General features: G+C 40.3%; 1 protein-coding gene across 2 annotated transcripts; it reads right to left on the bottom strand.

Moving 5' to 3' along the window:
* Positions 1-106: 106 nt before the first annotated feature.
* On the bottom strand, positions 107-18,187 carry fbxo11a (F-box protein 11a). Of its 2 annotated transcripts, none has more exons than XR_012598552.1 (22): positions 17,837-18,187; positions 15,266-15,390; positions 14,976-15,057; positions 13,122-13,266; positions 12,822-12,951; positions 12,660-12,743; positions 12,440-12,572; positions 12,241-12,347; positions 11,991-12,102; positions 9,800-9,906; positions 9,571-9,708; positions 9,265-9,482; positions 9,003-9,183; positions 8,765-8,887; positions 5,888-5,973; positions 5,705-5,781; positions 5,462-5,605; positions 3,218-3,328; positions 3,010-3,117; positions 2,874-2,924; positions 2,621-2,719; positions 107-244 (listed from the first exon to the last, which is right to left on the bottom strand). XR_012598552.1 is itself a non-coding variant. In XM_074675232.1 (22 exons), the coding sequence occupies exons 1-22, from the start codon at positions 17,928-17,930 to the stop codon at positions 115-117; spliced, it is 2,643 nt and encodes an 880-aa protein (XP_074531333.1). In that variant the 5' UTR covers positions 17,931-18,186; the 3' UTR covers positions 107-114. The 2 variants fall into 2 exon arrangements, 1 of the variants encoding a protein (XP_074531333.1); XM_074675232.1 differs by having other exon boundaries at positions 2,816-2,924; positions 17,837-18,186.
* Between the last annotated feature and the right edge of the window lie 1,312 nt (positions 18,188-19,499).

Here is a 19,499-nt window from a genome sequence, read left to right as displayed (position 1 = left end):
TATGCACGTCTTTTTAAAGTCACTGTATATGCTCTGTGAACGTGAATCTGGAGTTCCTCCGCTGCACGGCGTAAAGTGTCTGGTGTCCGTCACTGCTCGAGCACACACTGGGGCTCAGTTGTGCTGCAGTGTGTTGGACTCTATAGGAGGAGCCGAGTCGTACAGTGTGTCCGTGTCGTGAGTCGGCTCTCCAGCTAACGTGCAAGGATTCGACAGCGTCCCTGCACCACAGTCACAGAAGAATCTGCAGGAGGAGTTAAACAGAGAGGAGGATGTTAGAGGCACAAAAAGAAAACGAAAGCTTGGTCGACTCTGGTCCATCCCTAAAATTTCACTAACCCTGCATGGAGACCAATCAGGTGCCAGAAACACATTTTTTTGAACAAATTTTTGACACATTTTGGACCATTTCATGTAACTTCCAAAGTAGGAAGAGTTAAAAGAAGTGACTGTGTATGTCAGGGCTATTCTGTCTGGATTTAAAAATCTTAATAGTGGTTTTATGAGATAATAAATTTTGTTGGTATTCAAGCTTCGACTCCAAAAATATCCTTGAATAATTATTTTCCTCCTTGTGACTGTCCCCTGATTGGGCTGTTAAACATTAGGTCGGTGAAGTTGTTTCATCATACGTGTCATCAATTACGTGCTGATGGAAAGCAAATCACACAATCTCCGGCACATGTCCTAAATTTTCAGGATGATAAAATAAGTTACTGCTTTTTAATTTTGTTGTTTTATTCCTTCTCAGCTTAAATAATTTCTGTAAAAATGCAAACTACACTTGTTAAAGAGGGCTTGCTAACAACACCTTAAAGTTGGAATGAGGTCTTAAAACTTTTTGATAGGTTTTTTAAAAAGTATTGAAATCAACCTCAGGATTTCAGCAACAGCTCCAGTTGTCAGACGCAGTCAAACTGTGAATTTTAGCCGCCCTTCAAGAGATCCCTCAGGAAATTTTGTCTGAAATGCGCTCTGCTTCTCAGTGTGGTGCCTTTAACCTGTTCCAGCTGCAAACACATTGTTTTAGTTTTTGAACTTGGTGGTAAAAGCAATCTTTTCAAGTCCACACAGCATCAAACTGAAGATTTTCTCACTGATTTTTCGTTTTAGGGTAGAAAGAGACGTGCTATTTCCACCTGTGTGGGACTGCTGATGTTAACTTTTCAAACACACCTCCTCAATGACACAATGCATTGTGGGTTAGTTGCTAGGTTAAGATAGGAGTTGCTGTTGGAATTTTTATAAGAACATGTCAGTGCTAGTAAAAGATGTTTTTCTCATCTGACCCAAACCCCGAACACTTGGCAGCTGCTTTCAGGCCACTCAAGTAGGGACGGGTACCTTTCACATTTGAAACGATACTGTACCGTGATTCCTGGTGCCTGGCAATCGGTACTGTTATTCAACTGTACAAATTTTCGGTACTTTTTTGTTTGTTATGTGGTAAAAAAAAATTCTTGAACAATAAATTTTTCTTTTTTTTTCTATTTGACATATTTATTCTTCAATATATACACTTGTAATGCTGTGTTCATTTCCAGCATGGAAAATCGCCTTCTCTTCCACTTCCTCTGAGTCACAAGGATGCATTTAGGTACCTAGGTACCTATTGGTTTTACGTGAATCGGTACCCAGTACTTTTGACAGAATTTGGTCGGTACCTATAAGAGTACCTAGTTCAGTACCCATCCCTACACTCAAGGGTTGCTTTTTTGGTCACGTGTCCCACAGGTCGCTAATTGAATAGCTCTGATGTATGTGATTTCAGACGCTGACTATGATTAAATTCACTTTGTTTCTGAGCAGCATTGCTTGTTTTAGTGATGCTTAATTTTAAATTGAGACACTCTAAAGTCCATGCTCTTCACTCGTTTTGTCAGTATTTCTGCACGTTTCCAGAAAGCTTACAGATACGGGCCAAACAGAGCAGTAGAGTGGACAGCGTGGCTTCACCATTTATGATTGTATAAGTTTGTCTGCACATTAGAGACTATGAGGGAATCTGAGTGGAGCCAGGTGAAAAAAATAATATATATTTTTTTCTTTCGAGAGTCTAATCACTTCTTGGCTTTCCCTCCTGACATATTTTATAATCCCCGAAAGAACACACAAGAATGGCAGCTTTCAATCATCGTTAAACGTGACGTAAAACTTTGTTTTTAACCTCTTATAACTAATGAAAACAAAACTTTTCAGAAAAAAGAGGAGTTGAATACAAAACAGCCAAATAATATCTTCAAATCCCAACAATTGGACGTGAGAAACATTTCTACAAAGTGTATCAAATTTACAAAGTTTGACTGCAGTCCATCTGGAATGACTGGGGAGATGGATTTTTTTTTATTTTTTTTTTACCCATACTGCAGCCAGCCACCAGGGGGAGCAGTTTTTGTGGAGACCTCACTTCAAGACGTCTATTTTTTTTTACAGTGTCAGCCTCATTGACTCCCCTCCCCCCTGGTGGATGTATTGGTTAACAGCAGTGTCAACGTAAAGGATGCACCAAAGTATGATAGCAGTGACAGTAACATCGTTTGAAAGAACAGATACACTTTTGTCCGTACAGAGAGGAGAAATGACAGCCAGTCGTATCACTGGTTGGCTGAATAATATTTACCTATCATGTCTGATGAACTCCACGTCGTGTCCCTGGTGACACTTCTTGATGCAGTTCACACAGATGGCGTTTCGGTCTGTTGTGTTACAGGTGTGACACCTGTGGGAACCAGAAGAGTGTGATTACTACAGACGGTGGAGCAGAGAAACAGCTGAGGATGATTCACTCTCCTCTATGAGCACAAACTTGTTTTACCTGTAAAAATCGTGCATTGGGTAGCTGGTGTAACTTGAAATCTTGTACAGGCACTGACCTCTGCTCACCGCCTTCTCAATGGCATCTTGATTGTTCATTATTTTATTATCTGGAACAGAGACAGAGAAAAACAGTTTGTTATGATCATAAAAAAACAGAAATGATAAAGTAAAGAGTTTTTAGTAAGTGAGCACCTTTCATTGTAACGTTGACACCAGACGCCAGAAACAACCCCCCGAAGCGGTTGTTGAAGATCTGGTTGCCCTCTAGAGTTGCTGTCGCGTGATTGGTGATCTCAATACCTGAAAAACAAATAAAAACATAGTTTGTTTGTAATAATTTAAACAAGTATGACAAAGAAATGTTGAATTAAATATTTCTTAAGCATTCGGACCAACAGACCTGCTGCGAAGCCGTCAAATATCCTGTTTTTCCTCAGGACGGGGTGGCTGTTGGTGCTGATGAGAACTCCTGCCTGGGCGTTTCTGAAGATGTCGTTTTCTTCTAACAAACCTGAAGACGAGAAACAGAAAACTTCCTGAAGATTTATCCATGCTTTTTTGGCCAAATGGATGAAAGCTTTTTGCATTTCTTTAATTGTTTTGAGCGTAAACGAAGTGCACGGTTCATCGCTTTGAGATTCCCAGCACCAAACATCCCTACATGAGAAGGAACGGAGAATCTGAAGGTTTCTTCATTCACTCTTTGGAGCGGCAGGATGAAGAAAAAAGTCCTTCAAAATCCTGTTTTATAATATTTCCTCAACAAATTTTTTTAAATTGTTTAACAAAACAGGAATGAGCTCCTCTGAGATCTTGTGATCTCGCTGGGAAAATAGATAAACATGCCCTTCAGAAGAAGCAATTACACTAACTCAATCAATAATAATAACCACTCTTCTACTACAAAGCTTTTCAAGCAAGAGAAAATCTTTTTTTGGGTCAAATACCTCAGACTTAAGCCCTCCACCTGGAAAAAAACAGTGCTTGTCTGTTTTTTTTTAATAGAAAAAGGGTTTTTTCATCAGCAAAGAGGGTTATCATTTAGCTACTCTGAACTAGAAATACCACATTTACAGTCAGAGGTCATCAGTCTGTGGATAATAACATTGATTATCTCTTTCAATCAAAATCCTGCTTGTAAACTACTGTGGGTGAGAGCAATGTGCTCTTTGGATGAGAGCTCAGCATGGATATGAGGAGAAGATGAGAGATGACAGAGGCATAAGCCGCGTTTCCACCAAGCAGTACGGTTTGGTACAGTTATGCCTGATCCTGTTCAAGTTTCCACAGCAAACTGTGCCCTCTTGTGGTAGGCGGGGTGTGAGCTGGATGCTGAAAGCCGCAGCTGTTAAACAATAGCGTGACACCGTAGCAGGACGACACAGTTTACCCCGCTAGTAAATCCAACAAAGAAGAAAAATGCGACACAGTAAACAAAGAGCATTTCGTCCTCTCTGTGATTGTCATGTAGCTCTTTGATACAAAGAACAATCAAGCTTTGTTTCAGAGAAGTCTGTGTGCAGCCGCTGTCGGGGTAAGTGACGATTCTTTCGATTAATCAACGGTCTGCAGTGTTGTAGCTCCACCTTCCGAGAGCGGATCGGTTCAGACTGGCGCTCATACGAAAGGGTCCCAAAAAATGGGACGGCTCGTCTCGGTTATTTGGGGATCTGTCCCAGGATAAGTCAGAGGAAACGCCACAAAATGTGCGCCTTACCGAGAAGAACCAAACCGGTCTGTAGTGAAACCCTGCAACTGAGGGTGTGTTGCGTTCAGAGGGAAAGAGCGGCGCCATCGTGAGAAAAGACGACAGAGATCATGGAGAGGATCAAAGGATGGAGTGACCGGGATGAACACAATCAAAAAAAGTATGTTCTGTCTGATTTTCGGATCAAAAACAGGAAGACAGACATGAAAGAAGACAGTCTACTCTTCTTAGGTAGTTTTGGTGTTTACATGTTCATAGAAAACAATATCATGTGGGTCTTGAAAGTGATTGTTCGGGCTGCTCTGAAAATGGCGGCAGCTGATGAGTTAATATGACTCTTGAGAAACACATTTGTTTCTTTATTAGGTTTTGTTTTGGATAGACAAGGAGCTGGATTCAGGACTTAGTTGATGAATCTCCAGTTTTTGTCCTTTCATCATGAAAGCTTCTGCGTGAATATGTATAATATTCATATATTTGTACTTAATACAGAGCTCCTACAGCTTAGGGCAAGTTAAACTCAAGACTTTTAACATTATTTAAAGCCATTTGAAATGAAAATGAAAAAACATCACATCAACTACACAGGGTTAGGGACAATTAATTGAGTCCCGGCTGCAACCACATCAAAGTTTGTTGGTTTTGCTGTCTTGATTGCGTGATGTTCCCATTAGTCACTTGGTAAATTACTCATTTATTTTGAGATTTAGTACTATTTACAACAAACTAACATGTGTTGACATTTTTAAAACGTTTAAAGATGAATTTAAGACATTTTAAGACCATCTAAGGCCTTGGTTTCAGATTCATGAGTTCAATGCCTTTTAAGACTTTTTAATTATCTGCAGGAACTCTGTAATACTCCCAAATATGTTAATGTTTCACATGGATTCACACAACAAACAAATTGTTTGGGGATCAAAGTGGCTGAATTACCTCGTCCTCCGTTGAATATACAGATGCCGCCATCTCGCCCATCGTGGATCTTGTTCCTCCGCAGAGTTGGGTTACTGTCCGTCTTTATCCAAACTCCTGCCATGGCGTTGTCAAAGATCTCGTTGTCCTCAATAAAGCCTAAGCCTGAAAAACAGAGAACCATGGTGAATGATCTGGACGAAAGAAGAAATTCAGGAGACATCTTCAGAAGTAAAAAACAGTTGAATTCAAACTGCTTCTTACCGGAGTTGTAAACCAAAATGCCTCCGTTCTGACCTCCCCAGATCTTATTCCTCCGGATTTTGGGATTGCTGCCAGTCCTGTCAGAGAGAGGACACACATGAGGACACGCTCTCCTCTGCTTCACCAAAACTCAGTGCAATAAAAACAGAAGAGACTGTTCTGATCCTGTAATTCTGAACAAACCTTATCTGAACTCCAGAGTACATGTGATTGTAGATGTCGTTGTCCTCCAACACACCGTGGCCGTTGTCGTAGAAGTAAACCCCGACCTGTTTGAAGACAAGGGTGAAAGAAAATTAATTCATGCACAAAAATTTCATCATTGCATTTACTGAAACACAACATGTTGCCACAAAATGAATTTTGCAATTGTTAAGCAAACAAACTTAATTTAGTCCAAGCAGTAGTTTGGCTGTGAGGGAGATTTGTTTCTCCTGACGCAGTGAGAGGTCACTTTTTCCCCACAGCCATTCTGAAAATAAACGCGCATACACCTTTAAGGCCAGTAGCACCCAGTCAGTAACATGAAGTAAACATTTAGAGGCCTGTAACATCGATAGCCCAATGAGCAAAGTGACGAATTAGAGGAGGAAGCGTCTATGGTCAAACCTCAAAACCTAAAACATGATACAACCAATTTTATAACAAAAGTAGTGGCATCAAAATAAACATTTTGAGGCAAACTGAAACTGTAGTTTGCAGACTATAAGCCACAAAATTTTTCACATGCTTTGAACCCTGCAGCTCAAACAATAGTGCAGCTAAATTATTGCTCGTTGCATCAAAACCAATAAATTTCTCGATTATTTTCGTCCAGAAAAGTGTGAGTTTTGCCGAGCTTTGACAGAGTTTAGGCATGAATAGCCAGCGTCTGACGGAGCGGCCGCTGTCATGTCAGCAGGTGTTTCTGCGGATGGAAAAGCAGAAACAAGTGTTGTGCTAGTTTGCTATAAGTTTGTTTTCATTTTTTTTGGTCTAATAAACATGTAGCTACAAAATGCCTTTGATAGACTCTCAACATCATGTCGTTCTGTTGGGACAGGTTGTTGTTTTTACTCCTTGTGAGTTATTAGATGATAAATATCTTTAAACAGCATAAAATTGTTTTGTTTATTGTTATTAATTGTTTATTTGTTTTTTGGTCGTGGTTCAGGCTCTGAGTCTGAACCCTCATTCTTCATTCTTCAGTCAAAATCACTGCCCCGTTCTGTCAGTATCTGTGTGTAAGTCTGTTTGGTGTCCGAAAAAAACACAATAGCGTCAGAAAAATCGACTGCTCTACCTCTTTAATAATATTACTGTTATAATTATTATTACATATTCCTCTATGTCATTGTAAAAACATCACCTTCCAACCTTAGCAGCTATTTGCACATTTCTTACTTTCAGTCAACAAATCCAAGTTAATGTTGTATTTAATTTTTCTTTTTAAACCTAGTAGTGATGTTAATTTTTGATGTGTTGTTTGCGTTTATACCTCTCACAATCTTTATTGTTGTATCTTATTGTTACTAGAGTGCTAATCTATATATTTCATTTTATTCTCTTTTTTGTTGTTGTTGTTTTTGGCCACTGCTGCTGTTAACACAACAGTTTCCCAGTTTGGAATCAATAGAGTACACTATATTACCAAAAGTATTCGCTCACCTGCCTTGACTCACAAATGAACTTAAGTGCCATCCCATTCCTAACCCATAGGTTTCAATATAACGTCAGTCCACTTTTTGCAGCTATTGCAGCTTCAACTCTTCTGGGGAGGCTGTCCACAAGGTTGAGGAGTGTGTTCATAGGATTTTTTGACCATTCTTCTAAAATGTCTTTATGGACCTTGCTTTGTGCACTGTGCACAGTCTAGTTGGAAGAGGAAGGGGCCCGCTCCTGACTGTTCCCACAAGTTTGGGAGCATGGAATTGTCCAAAATGTTTTGGTATCCTGAAGATTTAAAGTTCCTTTCACTGGCACTAAGGAGCCAAGCCCAACTCCTGAGGAACAACCCCACACCATAATTCCTCCTCCACCAAATTTCACACTTGGCATAATGCAGTCCGAAACCAACTTTCTCCTGGCAACTTCCAAACCCAGGCTCGTCCATGAGATTGCCAGATGGAGAAGCGTGATTCATCACTCCAGAGAACACGTCACCACTGCTCTAGAGTCCGGTTGCGGCGTGCTTTACACCACTGCACCCGATGCTTTGCATTGCACTTGGTGATGAATGGCTTGGATGCAGCTGCTCGGCCATGGACACCCACTCCATGAAGCTCTCTGCAAACTGTACTTGGGCTAACCTGAAGGCCACATGAAGCTTGGAGCTCTGTAGAAATTGACTGTGCAGAAAGTCTGGGACCTCTTTGCACTATGCGCCTCAGCATCCGCTGACCCCTCTCCGTCACATGGCCTACCACTTCGTGGCTGAGTTGCTGTTGTTCCCAAACTTTTCCATTTTCTTATAATAAAGCTGACAGGTGACTGTGGAATATTTAGGAGTGAGGAAATTTCATGACTGGATTTGTTGCACAGGTGGCATCCTTCGACAGTTCCTCGCTGGAAATCACTGAGCTCTGAGAGCGGCTCATTCCTTCACAAATGTTTGTAAAAACAGTCGGCATGCCTAGGTGCTGGATTTTATACACCTGTGGCCAGGCCGGGTGATTACGACACCTGATAATGATCATTTGGGTGAGTGAGCGAATACTTTTGGTATATATTGTCATTCCATTCTATTCTATAGACAACCTTGCAGGCTTCAGAAAATATACAGAACATACAAGCTAGTAATGTTAACTTTAACAAATTTATTGGCGTCCAAAATATAATGAGTTAATTGCTCACTCTTTTATAATAAAATGCAAAAAGTCATCTTTTGTCCGTTGATATTCTTCATTTCTCAGACCCAGTTTGCTCACCAGTATCGTCACTTTAAGCTTGAAATGGGACAAGCTGCTCCTCTAAAAGCACATTTTGAATTATGAAAACATGAATCCGTTCTTACATCTGATCTGAGGATTCATGAGACTTTTACTAAACGCTTATTTCTTCTCCTTAAACTTGAGACCTCACCTGCTTCCCACTGTGTATCCTGTTCCTCCGCAGCACTGGCGTACTGCCCGTCGTCACCCACACACCTGCCAGCGTGTTGCTGTACACCTCGTTCTCCTCGATGACGCCCTGACCTTTTTCATGCTGAGGAATTAGAAAAAAAGAAACACACACACACACACACACACGCCACCATGAGTCCCTGTGATGTTTGCAGCAGAAGAAAGACGGTGAGTTTGATAAATCTGAAAACACTGACCACGTAAATGCCTCCGTGTTGTCCGTCATGGATCTTGTTGTGTCTGACGATGGGGCAGCTGTTCGTCCGGATCTGAATTCCTGCCAAGGCGTTACCGTAGATGTCGTTTCCTTCGATGAGGCCTCGACCGTCCCCGAAAATATAAACACCACCTTGGTTCCCGTTAAAAATGGCGTTCCCCCTGCAGAAGACAGAAACACAAACTTAACACAAGGCACATTAAAGCTGGAAGTGATTGTGAAAGCCTTTCAATTTGACCGACCTTATTGTGGGGTCGCTGTTTGACGTGATCCAGACCCCGGCAAAGTTATTTGCATAGATCTTGTTTTCGATGAACTGTCCCCGGCCTTTTTCGTGCACGTAGATCCCTCCTGTCTGACCGTGGTGGATCTCACATCGAACCACAGTTGGATTGGCGTACGCCTTCACCTCGAAGCCGGCGATACGGTTCCTATGGATGTTACAGCTCTCGAAGTAACCCTGGAAACGGACAAAGTGTTTATTAAACACACTAAAAGAGCTGATCAATCAAAATAAAAGAGTGTAAAACAGTTCATTTGTAGCTTACCATGCCGTGGTCGAACGTGAAAACCCCCACATCTCTGCCGTGATGGATGTGGTTACGCCTGATGATCGGGTTGCCATGGTTTTTCACCCAGATCCCAGCGAGAGCGTTATTTGAGATCTCGTTGTCCTCGTATATTCCCTGAGCAAAGAATCACGTTTAAGGAGGTCAGACTTTCTTATGTTTTCAAACCCTCAGGTGCACGTTTTCATAGGTGGAAGCTGCTGATTACCTGCGCATGATCCGTGATGTAGAGACCGACATTTTCACAGTCACTAATGTTGCAGTGCTTGATCGTGGGACAAGCACCCTGGCCGCTGACGCACACCGCCGACCCCACTGAAACAAAAAGTGCACACGCTTGTACATCTTTATCTTTTTCAAAGAGCAACTTCAGTCAAACATGTAACATGTTGAGAACATGAACTCCAAAGCCGATCGCCAAATCACCATCACAGAAGAGTCTCATTGGATAATCTTGTTTTTCAGTTAGTGGCAAAGAAATCCATTTGGGAGCCAAAGTGAGGGTACTAAATTAAACCCCATTTCAACCAAGTGGTTCAGTTCGGTTCATCTCAGCGTTTCCACTGACTAATCCCGGGACAGATCCTCAAAGAACCGAGACGGGTCATCCCACTTTTTGCCTTCTCTGAAACAAAGCTTGATTGTGAATTGTAACAAAGAGCCACATGCCAATCACATAGAAGATGAATTGCTGGATGTCCTCATCGCTGCTCTTTTTTTACCGTTTCGCGTTTTTCTTCTTCGTTGGATTTATTAGCGGAGTACACTGTGTCCTACTGCTAATGTGTAATGCTACTATGTTACTAATGCAGCTATTAGCTATGGCTTACATGCCGCCTACCACAAGGGGGCACGGTTGACTGTGGAAACGCAAACATAACCAGGCTTAAACCAGTACCAAACCATACTGATCTGAACCAGACTGCTACTTTTACAGGTGCCAACCAAATTCTGACTGTAGTACCAAGTATTGATTCACGTGAAATCAAATGGTACCATGTTTTGGTACCTAAACGCATCCTTGTGACTGTGAGGGAGTGGAAGAGTAGGTGATTTTCCATACTGGACATGAACACAGCATTACAAGTTCATACATTGAGAAATTAACAAATTAAATTGAAAAAGTTTGAGATTTTATTCTTAAAAAAATATTATTATTACCACATAAACACATACAAAATTACTGAAAATAGGTACCTTTGAGTACTGATTGCCAGGTACCAAACTGCAAAAAAACTGAAATCTTATCGAGTGTTTTTGTCTTATTTTAAGTAAAATTTGTCTTATTACGCTTGATATGAGCCACATTCAACTGATCAGTTCAGAAAAATGTCTTGTTTCATGTCATTTGTAGACTAAAATGTAGACATGCACCAATCGATCGGTGCCAATTTCCTTAATTTTTGGAGATCTGTGATCGACCCATTCTTATACTTGAAACTGATCTTATAGACCTCTGGGAAGGTCTGACAGCCAGCCATTTTTATTTTTTAGCTCTGAGACCAAAAACTCAGGACACTTTATTGGTTGTTTACATTAAAACATAAAGATTTTATTGTTTTGCAGGTATTGTTCAATGATTTTTAATAAAACAAGATTGGAGCATTGAAGGGATATGCTGTCAGTTATAAAAAATAAAAAACAAAAAAACAGTATCGGCAGGTCAGGCTTTTTAAAGAGCAGTGATTGGCCTGAAAATTGTGATCGGTGCACCCTTACTAAAACAAGGTCTGAATTGCTTATAAAAGTGAAAAAAAATCTGCCAATGAAACAAGAAAAAATTGTTGAAAAATTTGCTTGAAATCAGAATAACATCTTAATACAAGTAACTTATCTTTTGATCCACTGGCAGATTTTTTTTAAAACTAGTTACAAGCAATTCAGACCTCATTTTAGTCTTTACATAACTTGAAATAAGACATTTTCTGGATTGGTCAGGTGAATGTGGCTCATATCAAGTTTAAAAAGACATTTTCTACTGAAAACAAGACAAATTATTTGATAAGGTTTTATTTTTTTCCAGTGCAGGCATTGGTACTGTATCATTTCAGAGTCGTGTTTTGAGTTTTAAGCTTTAGGAGTTGGCAGAAGGTATCCAAACAAACAGGTTTCGGTACAGTGGTTGTGGAAACTGCTGAAGCTGAGTTTGCTTCACAGAAGCTGTGTTCAGGCACAAACCTTTAAAAAAAGCCTTAAATGACTTCAACTGGGTGCTTTTCTGCTCTGTACTTCAACAACACTTATTTGCTACCATGACACGGTGGCGAAAACTTCCTCCACACTATCATTGATAGTTCACTACATCTGGGGTTTATTATCGGGGGTCAGGTCAAGGAGGTTTTCAGCTTTTTCAGTCATGTGAACCGTTTGTAAACACACTAGAGGAGGGTGTGTGTTACCTGTACATGTGCTGCGTATGATGCAGTGGTCGATGATGGGGCTGCAGTTGACTGTAATCTCCAAGCAGTGGTGTGCGTTGTGGTGCTGAGCGGATTTATCATCAGGGTTGAACTACAACAACAGAACATAAACACTTATCAACGCAGCTGTCATCCACACTCACTCAGTTCATAAAACCCAGTCTGGAAATCTTTAAAATGATTGATCCAGCCTGAACGAGCGCGCCCATAAAGCAGAAGATCATCTCACCCTGATGGTCATGTATCCGACGTACGCGTCTTCTGAGCCTTCCATGAATACAAATGTTGAGTCTCTGGTGTTCTCGATGATGACTTTCTCTGCGACTTTTCCTGGAGCTGAAAAAGAAGAAGAAAAGTCGGATTATTAAAAAGAAACACTCAGATATTACAGGTATCAATCTGTAATGAAGGGTTTTGATGAAACACACCAGCTCCGATCATGGTGATAGGCGACTCGATGTAGATCCATTCGTCTGTGTAGATACCGGAGTGGACGAATATCAGGCCGTCAAAGTGCGGCTCCTGACCGCCCCCGAGAGCGTCTTCGATGGTGTCGTAATACTGAAACAATCAATGCAAGTCAGGTGAATGACTTTAACATTGCTGCTACAAGTATAAACGAAGAAATGTTGGGAAACTGTGACTTACAAACATGTTATCTCTCCCTTTGTATCTGGCAGGATTACTGTAGAAATGCTCTGCGAAGCCCGGCTTCACGTGTGCTCCTTTATACTGCAAAGAAAAATCAACAGGAGCAGCGTCAGTGTCCTGAAAGCTCGGTGCTGAGTTAAGCCACGTGGGGTTTCTTACCAGCTGCTGAAAGCTCTCTTTCCACGGGTTTGGCTGCTCGTACTCCTCCGGGTTTATCTGGTAAAACTTCCCTGCCTCGGGGTGCATCATGGGTCGCGTGTATTCAAACACTTCCATGTAAAGCCTCTTCCTGAAACGCAGAAACAAAGAGGAATTTCTGTCAAATTCTGCAGAAGTTCTGCTCGTATGATGAGAAACCATCACAATTTTTACCTCAAAATGATAAAAAAGGATGTACAGTGAAGATATTTTAAAGTAAAACCAGTTATAAAGCTCAAACAGAGATTCAAAGCGTCTCACCAGAGGATGGGGTCATTGGCCAGCTCACTGAAGCGTTTGCACACACACGCAGCGCGGCACAGGTCCTGCTCCAACAGGTACGAGAAGATCTTCAGCACCACCTCGTCTGGAAGTTTCTCTTGTAAATACTGCTCAGCTGGAGCCGCTGGAGGAAGAGGAGGAAGAGGAAGAGAGCTGATTTAGAATAATATGACATTAAAGGAGGGGTTGGAAAGCAGCGGACACACGAGCAACAAACTTCTGCAGAAATCAGCTCAGAGAAAAAAATGTCAGTCTCAGTTTAGTGAAGATGTTCTATAATTAGGCACATTAGGGTGACCATATGTAATTATATTGCATATTCTTCTGACAGTAATAACTGCTTTAACAGTGAAATATAAATCTAAGTGTTAAAAAGTGAAGTTCCAAACTTTAAAAAAGAAGAGCTTGACTATCAATCCTGTAAAATATACTCGTTTTAGGAGGTTTAAAGTGCATTAAAAAGTCATAACGAGCAGAACTGCAGCTGCTGGTTCTGTCTGTTATAGAAAATTTTAGAGACAAGGTAATTCATGCAGAATTGAGTGATGCAGCTCTCTGAATAAACCTTCTCCACTTGATTCTGGACTTACTGAAACACAAAGGTTGAATCAATCGAGGGCTAAAAAATAAGACTCTAACGTCATCTTGAGAAGTTCAGACCACAGTCAACTCTTGTTTTGGTTATTAGAGACTTTCTTAAAGAAAAAGCTCTAAATATCTTTAAGTGCTGGAGTTATTATTGTTCCTAAAGGAATCAGTGTGCTCATAACCAGACGATGTGACCTTTTACTTTGACACCACAAAGCCAGAACCAAATGCCATCGACCAGGGCAAACGTCTATTTCTGAAGCTTTGGAAGGGGCTGCACGGTATGATAAAGACTTACTACTCCTTCAAGAACAGAACAACTGAGAGACTGTATAAATATTTATACACAAATACTTCTTCTATGTTGTCATCCTAAAACGTGAACCAAAGTGAAAGTAAGGCCTGGGATCTTTTCCCAAAACTGAAAGTGAAACTAAACATCTTGGAATCATCACTTGATGAGTCCACACACTCCTATTATTGAACTGATTAAAGGTCCCATATTATGCAAAAATCACTTTATTAAGTCTGTAAACAGCCACATAGTTCCATGCACAAGCTTCCCATCTCAGAAGAAGACAGACTAAGAGTCTAGAGTTCATTTATCAGGAAATGTTCCAGCTACACTCAGTAAAACTGTGCATGTGTGTGCTAGTCACTTCACGGCCGACTGCTTTTCCAACTTTGGACAGTCCAACAGAGGGCTAGCCAATAGACTGGTCCTGAATCCAGGCGCATTACCAACCATCCTCCAACAAACCTGGGACCCTGGAAATGTGAGTATTTTAAATGCTGTGTGCTGTGGAGCAGATGGAAGAGCTTTTCCTCAGTGTCCCCCCTGTCTCTGTGTTAGCTTTGGGATGCTAACTTTAGCTGCGGTTAGCCTGTTGTTTTAGCCTGTAATGTTACAGCAAACGAGCTTCGCTGTTTTCTAAACATTGTGCACTCGGAGCTCGTGGCGCCGCTCTCAGTGACGTGGAAGAGCGGGGCGGTATCAGCGGTGGCTCATTTACATATGAAGGCCACGCCCACTAGATCAGAGCGTTCTGAACAGAGGGGCTATGAGAGCCTGGAAACAATGCTGCTGTGCTTGATTTATTGGCTTTTTGGACCAATACATGTTACTACCATTTCATGAAGACATCAATGATTCATATTAAACTACAGAAAAGGAGCAGAATATGGGACCTTTAAACTGCAGCCTGACTGAAATGATGGACTTTTGTGAAACGTATTCCTCATTACCTGGTAGATCTTGACATTTTCCCGACACTCTGGGGCGCTTAGGTCGGTGTCCGAAGTTTTCTGTGGCTGAAGTTGAAGCACCCTGTAGGGTAAAAAGATGCAGAAGGACAATTTCAACAAGTGGTCCACAAATATCATTTTGCATTCAAAAAAAAAACATTGATTAATTGGTAAAATCTGCCTCATGGGTGCAAATAGAGAGTGATGCCAATCATTTCAAATTGCCTTACTAATTGGTTTATCTTGAATTTTGGCATCCTCGTACTTCTCTGGGTTTAAATCAAACATACCTCCATGTTTGTCTTTGTCGGGCACACTGTTCTCTTGGGTAGAGACTTCCTTCTAAGTTGGTAGGGACTATTCTGAGCTCCTGGACCGGATTCTTCTGCGACCATATCTGCAGGAACGTCCTCATCTGCAAATAATGGAAATGGAAGAACAGATGAGTTTTCCTTGTAATACACTGCATATATGCAGTAGACAAAAATGCCTGTGTTATGAGCAAATTCATCACGTGAAGCATCAAGTTTTCTTTGAAAGTCTGCAAAATTCCCTGAATTAACACTACATACAGGCACAATAATTCACTTCTTTTAATGTAATATGCATTGAGGAATGGCATACAGTCAAATAAGTGACATGCATGTTGCCCAGTAACCTTCTTTTCCCTCAAAACAAACCGTAATAAGTATGTAAGTGGTAGCATAGGGGATGCACATCTGTAGTCTGATCACCTGTGAGACAAAAACTTTAAAAACTATCATGAAACAATCTACACCATGGCTTAACTTTCTTTCCAGTGGACTTGAAAACACCCATGCATTTAGCTTTTGTAATACCAGCGGCATTTACCCAAATACCGTGATCATCACACATCTTCAGTGAGAATGAAAGCATGTATTACTCACAATTAATGCTAAAATCAATTCATAGATCATTTTATAAGCAGGAAGAATCAACACAACACCAACCCTGAGCCCTGTATCTGTTTGCAGGGTCATTCACAGTGACAGGATGAGTTGATAGCCACCCCAGATGGGAGATGCTTGTTGCTCTGGTTGCAATGGCGACTCTCCCAGCTACTATCCCAGTAACCACTACAAACACAGGCTGCGTAACACTAGTCTAGTTAAAACAACTTCTCTGGGGTTCTGAGCTGGCATTAAACATGTATGATTGACCAAAACACATCACTTGAGACAAGATGTGTATATCAATCCTACAGCACACATACCGCTTTATGTAGGAAAATTAGCAACTGTTAAAATGGTTCATTAAATATCATCAAATATCAATAAGTCAATAAAGCCTTACTTTCCCTTTATTTTCTGCCTGTCAGAGCAAGTTTACAGAGTGACTTTGTTTCCTGAAAGTAAGGGGGTTTTGTGTATGTTAGTAAATATTTATGCCTTTATGAATGTGTATGACATATTTCTGAATGCACTAGCTAGAAACCTCCACAAAAATGCATTTTCTCTTAACATGTAAATATTTTTGTATTTTCTAATTATCCTTTTTTATTTATTGTGTATATTGGTGACGTAGACCTAGAAGAAAATTCCTAGCCTACATTTGCATTGAGAAAATACGGTCAGTATGTTGCTCGTAACATTACACCATCTGTCGACCCTACCAATTAGAAATAAATAAACAATATTAAGTTTAAAAGCAAAATTTCAACATTCATAAAATTTGTCAAAACCACTCACTGAGGTTTGGATCTCGCGGGGAAACAGTGTCTGGGGGGTTTAAACACAAAAAACGCAAACACGCAGATAGCTAGCTTTACATGCTAATCATGCATTCACGTGATGTTGGGAAAATCGGAAAAATTATGTTCCTTTTAGGAATATGGAGATGCAGCCGCTCTTTCACACAGAAAAATATAGCGAAGCTTTAAATTAAGAAAATTAACTTGCCACTTAATTGTCAAATGTCATTTAGGACTTAAACGTCAGATGATGTGCATACAGTCACCCACTTTCACCTTTATCAATGAAGCTGTCAGACTTAAACCGTGCTGGCAACCATCCACATTCAGGACAGACCACTACTTGAATATTTTTTTCAGTAAAACGAATAAAATAAATGTCAAAAATAATCACCCTACAAACCAATAGAACTTCCACAATTTTAAATATACCATCGAAACATTATTTATCTTTGTCTCCTACTACATTTCTGTCAGCCTTCCCAACTGTCAGGTTGATTCGCTAATTCACCACTGCAGCACTAACAATTATTACACAATAGTTCATATAAACAGAAAAAAAATTAAGCCAACTCATCTTTTTTTTTATGTAATTTTAAGCAAAACCCGTGAATATAATGTAACTCAAAGAACAACTTCCAAAAGCTGGAATCTCCGAGCATCCGATACGTTCTGAATGCAGCATAATAATAACAGTTAGCACATGCTAGCTTCCATTAGCATGCTAAGACTACAGGGAAACCCACTTTGTATTCTCTTCCTTACGTTTGTCATCCGTTTAAAAGACAACATGGGTGTTTTGCTGGTTAAATCTACAATTAATGTTATGTCGGGTTAAGAATACACAGAAATCGTTGGGGATATGAGGTCAGACGCCAAAAGACAGGCCGACTCGGGGCAAAATTCAAGCAAAACAAAGCGCGGCCTAAATCGCTAGGTGCTAACACATAAGCCTCGGTGTTTCCTGACCGCAAAACGTCACTGCCACACTGCTATTAGGTCCCAAATGTTGTCTCATTACGTTACTCCTGGGTGCGAACTACACACTGACAACACACAGGTTAGTCACGTCACATAACACGACCCCAGTCTCACACCAGCCTTTATATAAGTCGCTGAGGAAGGCTAACACTAGCCCAGCTAATATCACCTCTTTCCTGGTGGTTCCTCTCCGGCTGCACCGGGCGCGGCCTCGACACTCGCCTGGGTCTTCTGCTAACGTTACTTGCTCTGACGGAGTTCATTTGGGGTGTTGATAATCTTGGAAGAAACGTCGAAGCCTTCACAGCAGAAGAGGCGTCTCCGAGTTCACAGTCTAGGTCTTTTTCTCTTGCATTGCACGGTGTGCCATGTTTATAGTCGCTGCTCCAGAAAAAAACGTATCGCCGTGTGTTATTCCCGTTCCCCTGCACTGGTGTTACGTCTATCCCCGTTCTACTGAAGCAGGAGGAGCCATAATAGACAGGCTCAGTCCGTCAGACCTCAGTCACATCACATGGGAGGACTACGTCGTCTGCTCAGATGATGCCTTTTTACTCCTCAAGCCTTATCATTTAAGCATACATCATGAAACAAATATATTCAACAATGGAAGCTTTATTTTTATTTTTATTTTTATTTTTTGCTTTTTTAAGATTAACAAGAAGAAAGAGGTGAACATAATTTAACATGCATGCACAAAACGTCGAAGTAACAGCAAAATAAATATGGAAAAATATAATTTTGCCTTGATTCTATTCTTCTTTATCAAAATAAAAAATGAAATATTGTTAAGTCCATTTGGTGGCACTACACCCTTTGAAATGCATTGTAATATATTATTGATATATTATCATATACATGGAATAATATATTGAGGGCACATGTACAATATATTATATATTCATGAAATATATTGCAATATATTGCAAAACATACAAATGGTTGCTGCTTTCCATATATTGCAATATATTGGAAAATATAAATGCTAAATCTCATATATGGGAATATATTACCTAATATATGACATGATATTTGCCTATATGCTGCAATATATTTTTCTTTCATAAGGGCATATTGGTATCGCACCTGACATTACCTAGTCAGCAAACCCTAAAATGATCTTAACCAAAGTTTTTTAAACTAAAATACCTGGAAAAACATCCAAAACAGGTAATTCTACTTTATAGCAGCCTAATAACTAGGAATAATGGGAAATATTAAAAAATATTTAAGTTTTTGCTGTGAGAAAATGAATCATCAATTAGCTCCATTGGAAAAAAATCTTATTGTTGTTGTCTGTGGTAGATCTGCAAAGTGTTGGTCACATTGCTTGCAGATAACCCGGTGAGTTAAGCTGCTGATTTTCAGGGGAGTCTTTCTTTCACAATTCATACTTTAAGAGGTAAGCTTGTATATTCAGCAATAAAGACATGCTTTTTCAAACTGTTACAGGAGAATAAAACGATAATGGGCCAGGATAGAGGGAGAGTGCTCTTGGGATCAATAACTGTCCTTCAACAGGTGAGCTAATGGATTTTTCTTTGTTTGTAAAAACTTGCGTTTCAAGAGGAAAATATTTGCAAATGGGTGAACCAATAACCCCTTTACAAAGAGAGTGTTTGCAAGTAAAATCATTGATAGCTTGATATTTGAATATACATTTGAAAAGTAGCTGCATGAAGAATATTGGGCTGCAGAGGGGGAGTCTTGAACTCAGAGTTGGTGGAAACTATTGGCATCAAGTTTGATTGGCTTTGCACTTTCAACGCAAACGCATGATCAAGTAAGGCTGCTAGTAGCTCCTATTCAATACCTCTGCCTTTTCAATACTG

The sequence above is a fragment of the Halichoeres trimaculatus genome, unplaced genomic scaffold (genome assembly GCF_033239565.1).
Source record: "Halichoeres trimaculatus isolate MK-OKI-2021-1 unplaced genomic scaffold, fHalTri1.1 fHalTri1_scaffold_8, whole genome shotgun sequence".
NCBI classification, from domain to species: Eukaryota; Metazoa; Chordata; class Actinopteri; order Labriformes; family Labridae; genus Halichoeres; species Halichoeres trimaculatus.
The sequence above is the reverse complement of the archived record's forward strand: the minus strand, read 5'-3'. Positions and strand labels throughout refer to the sequence as shown.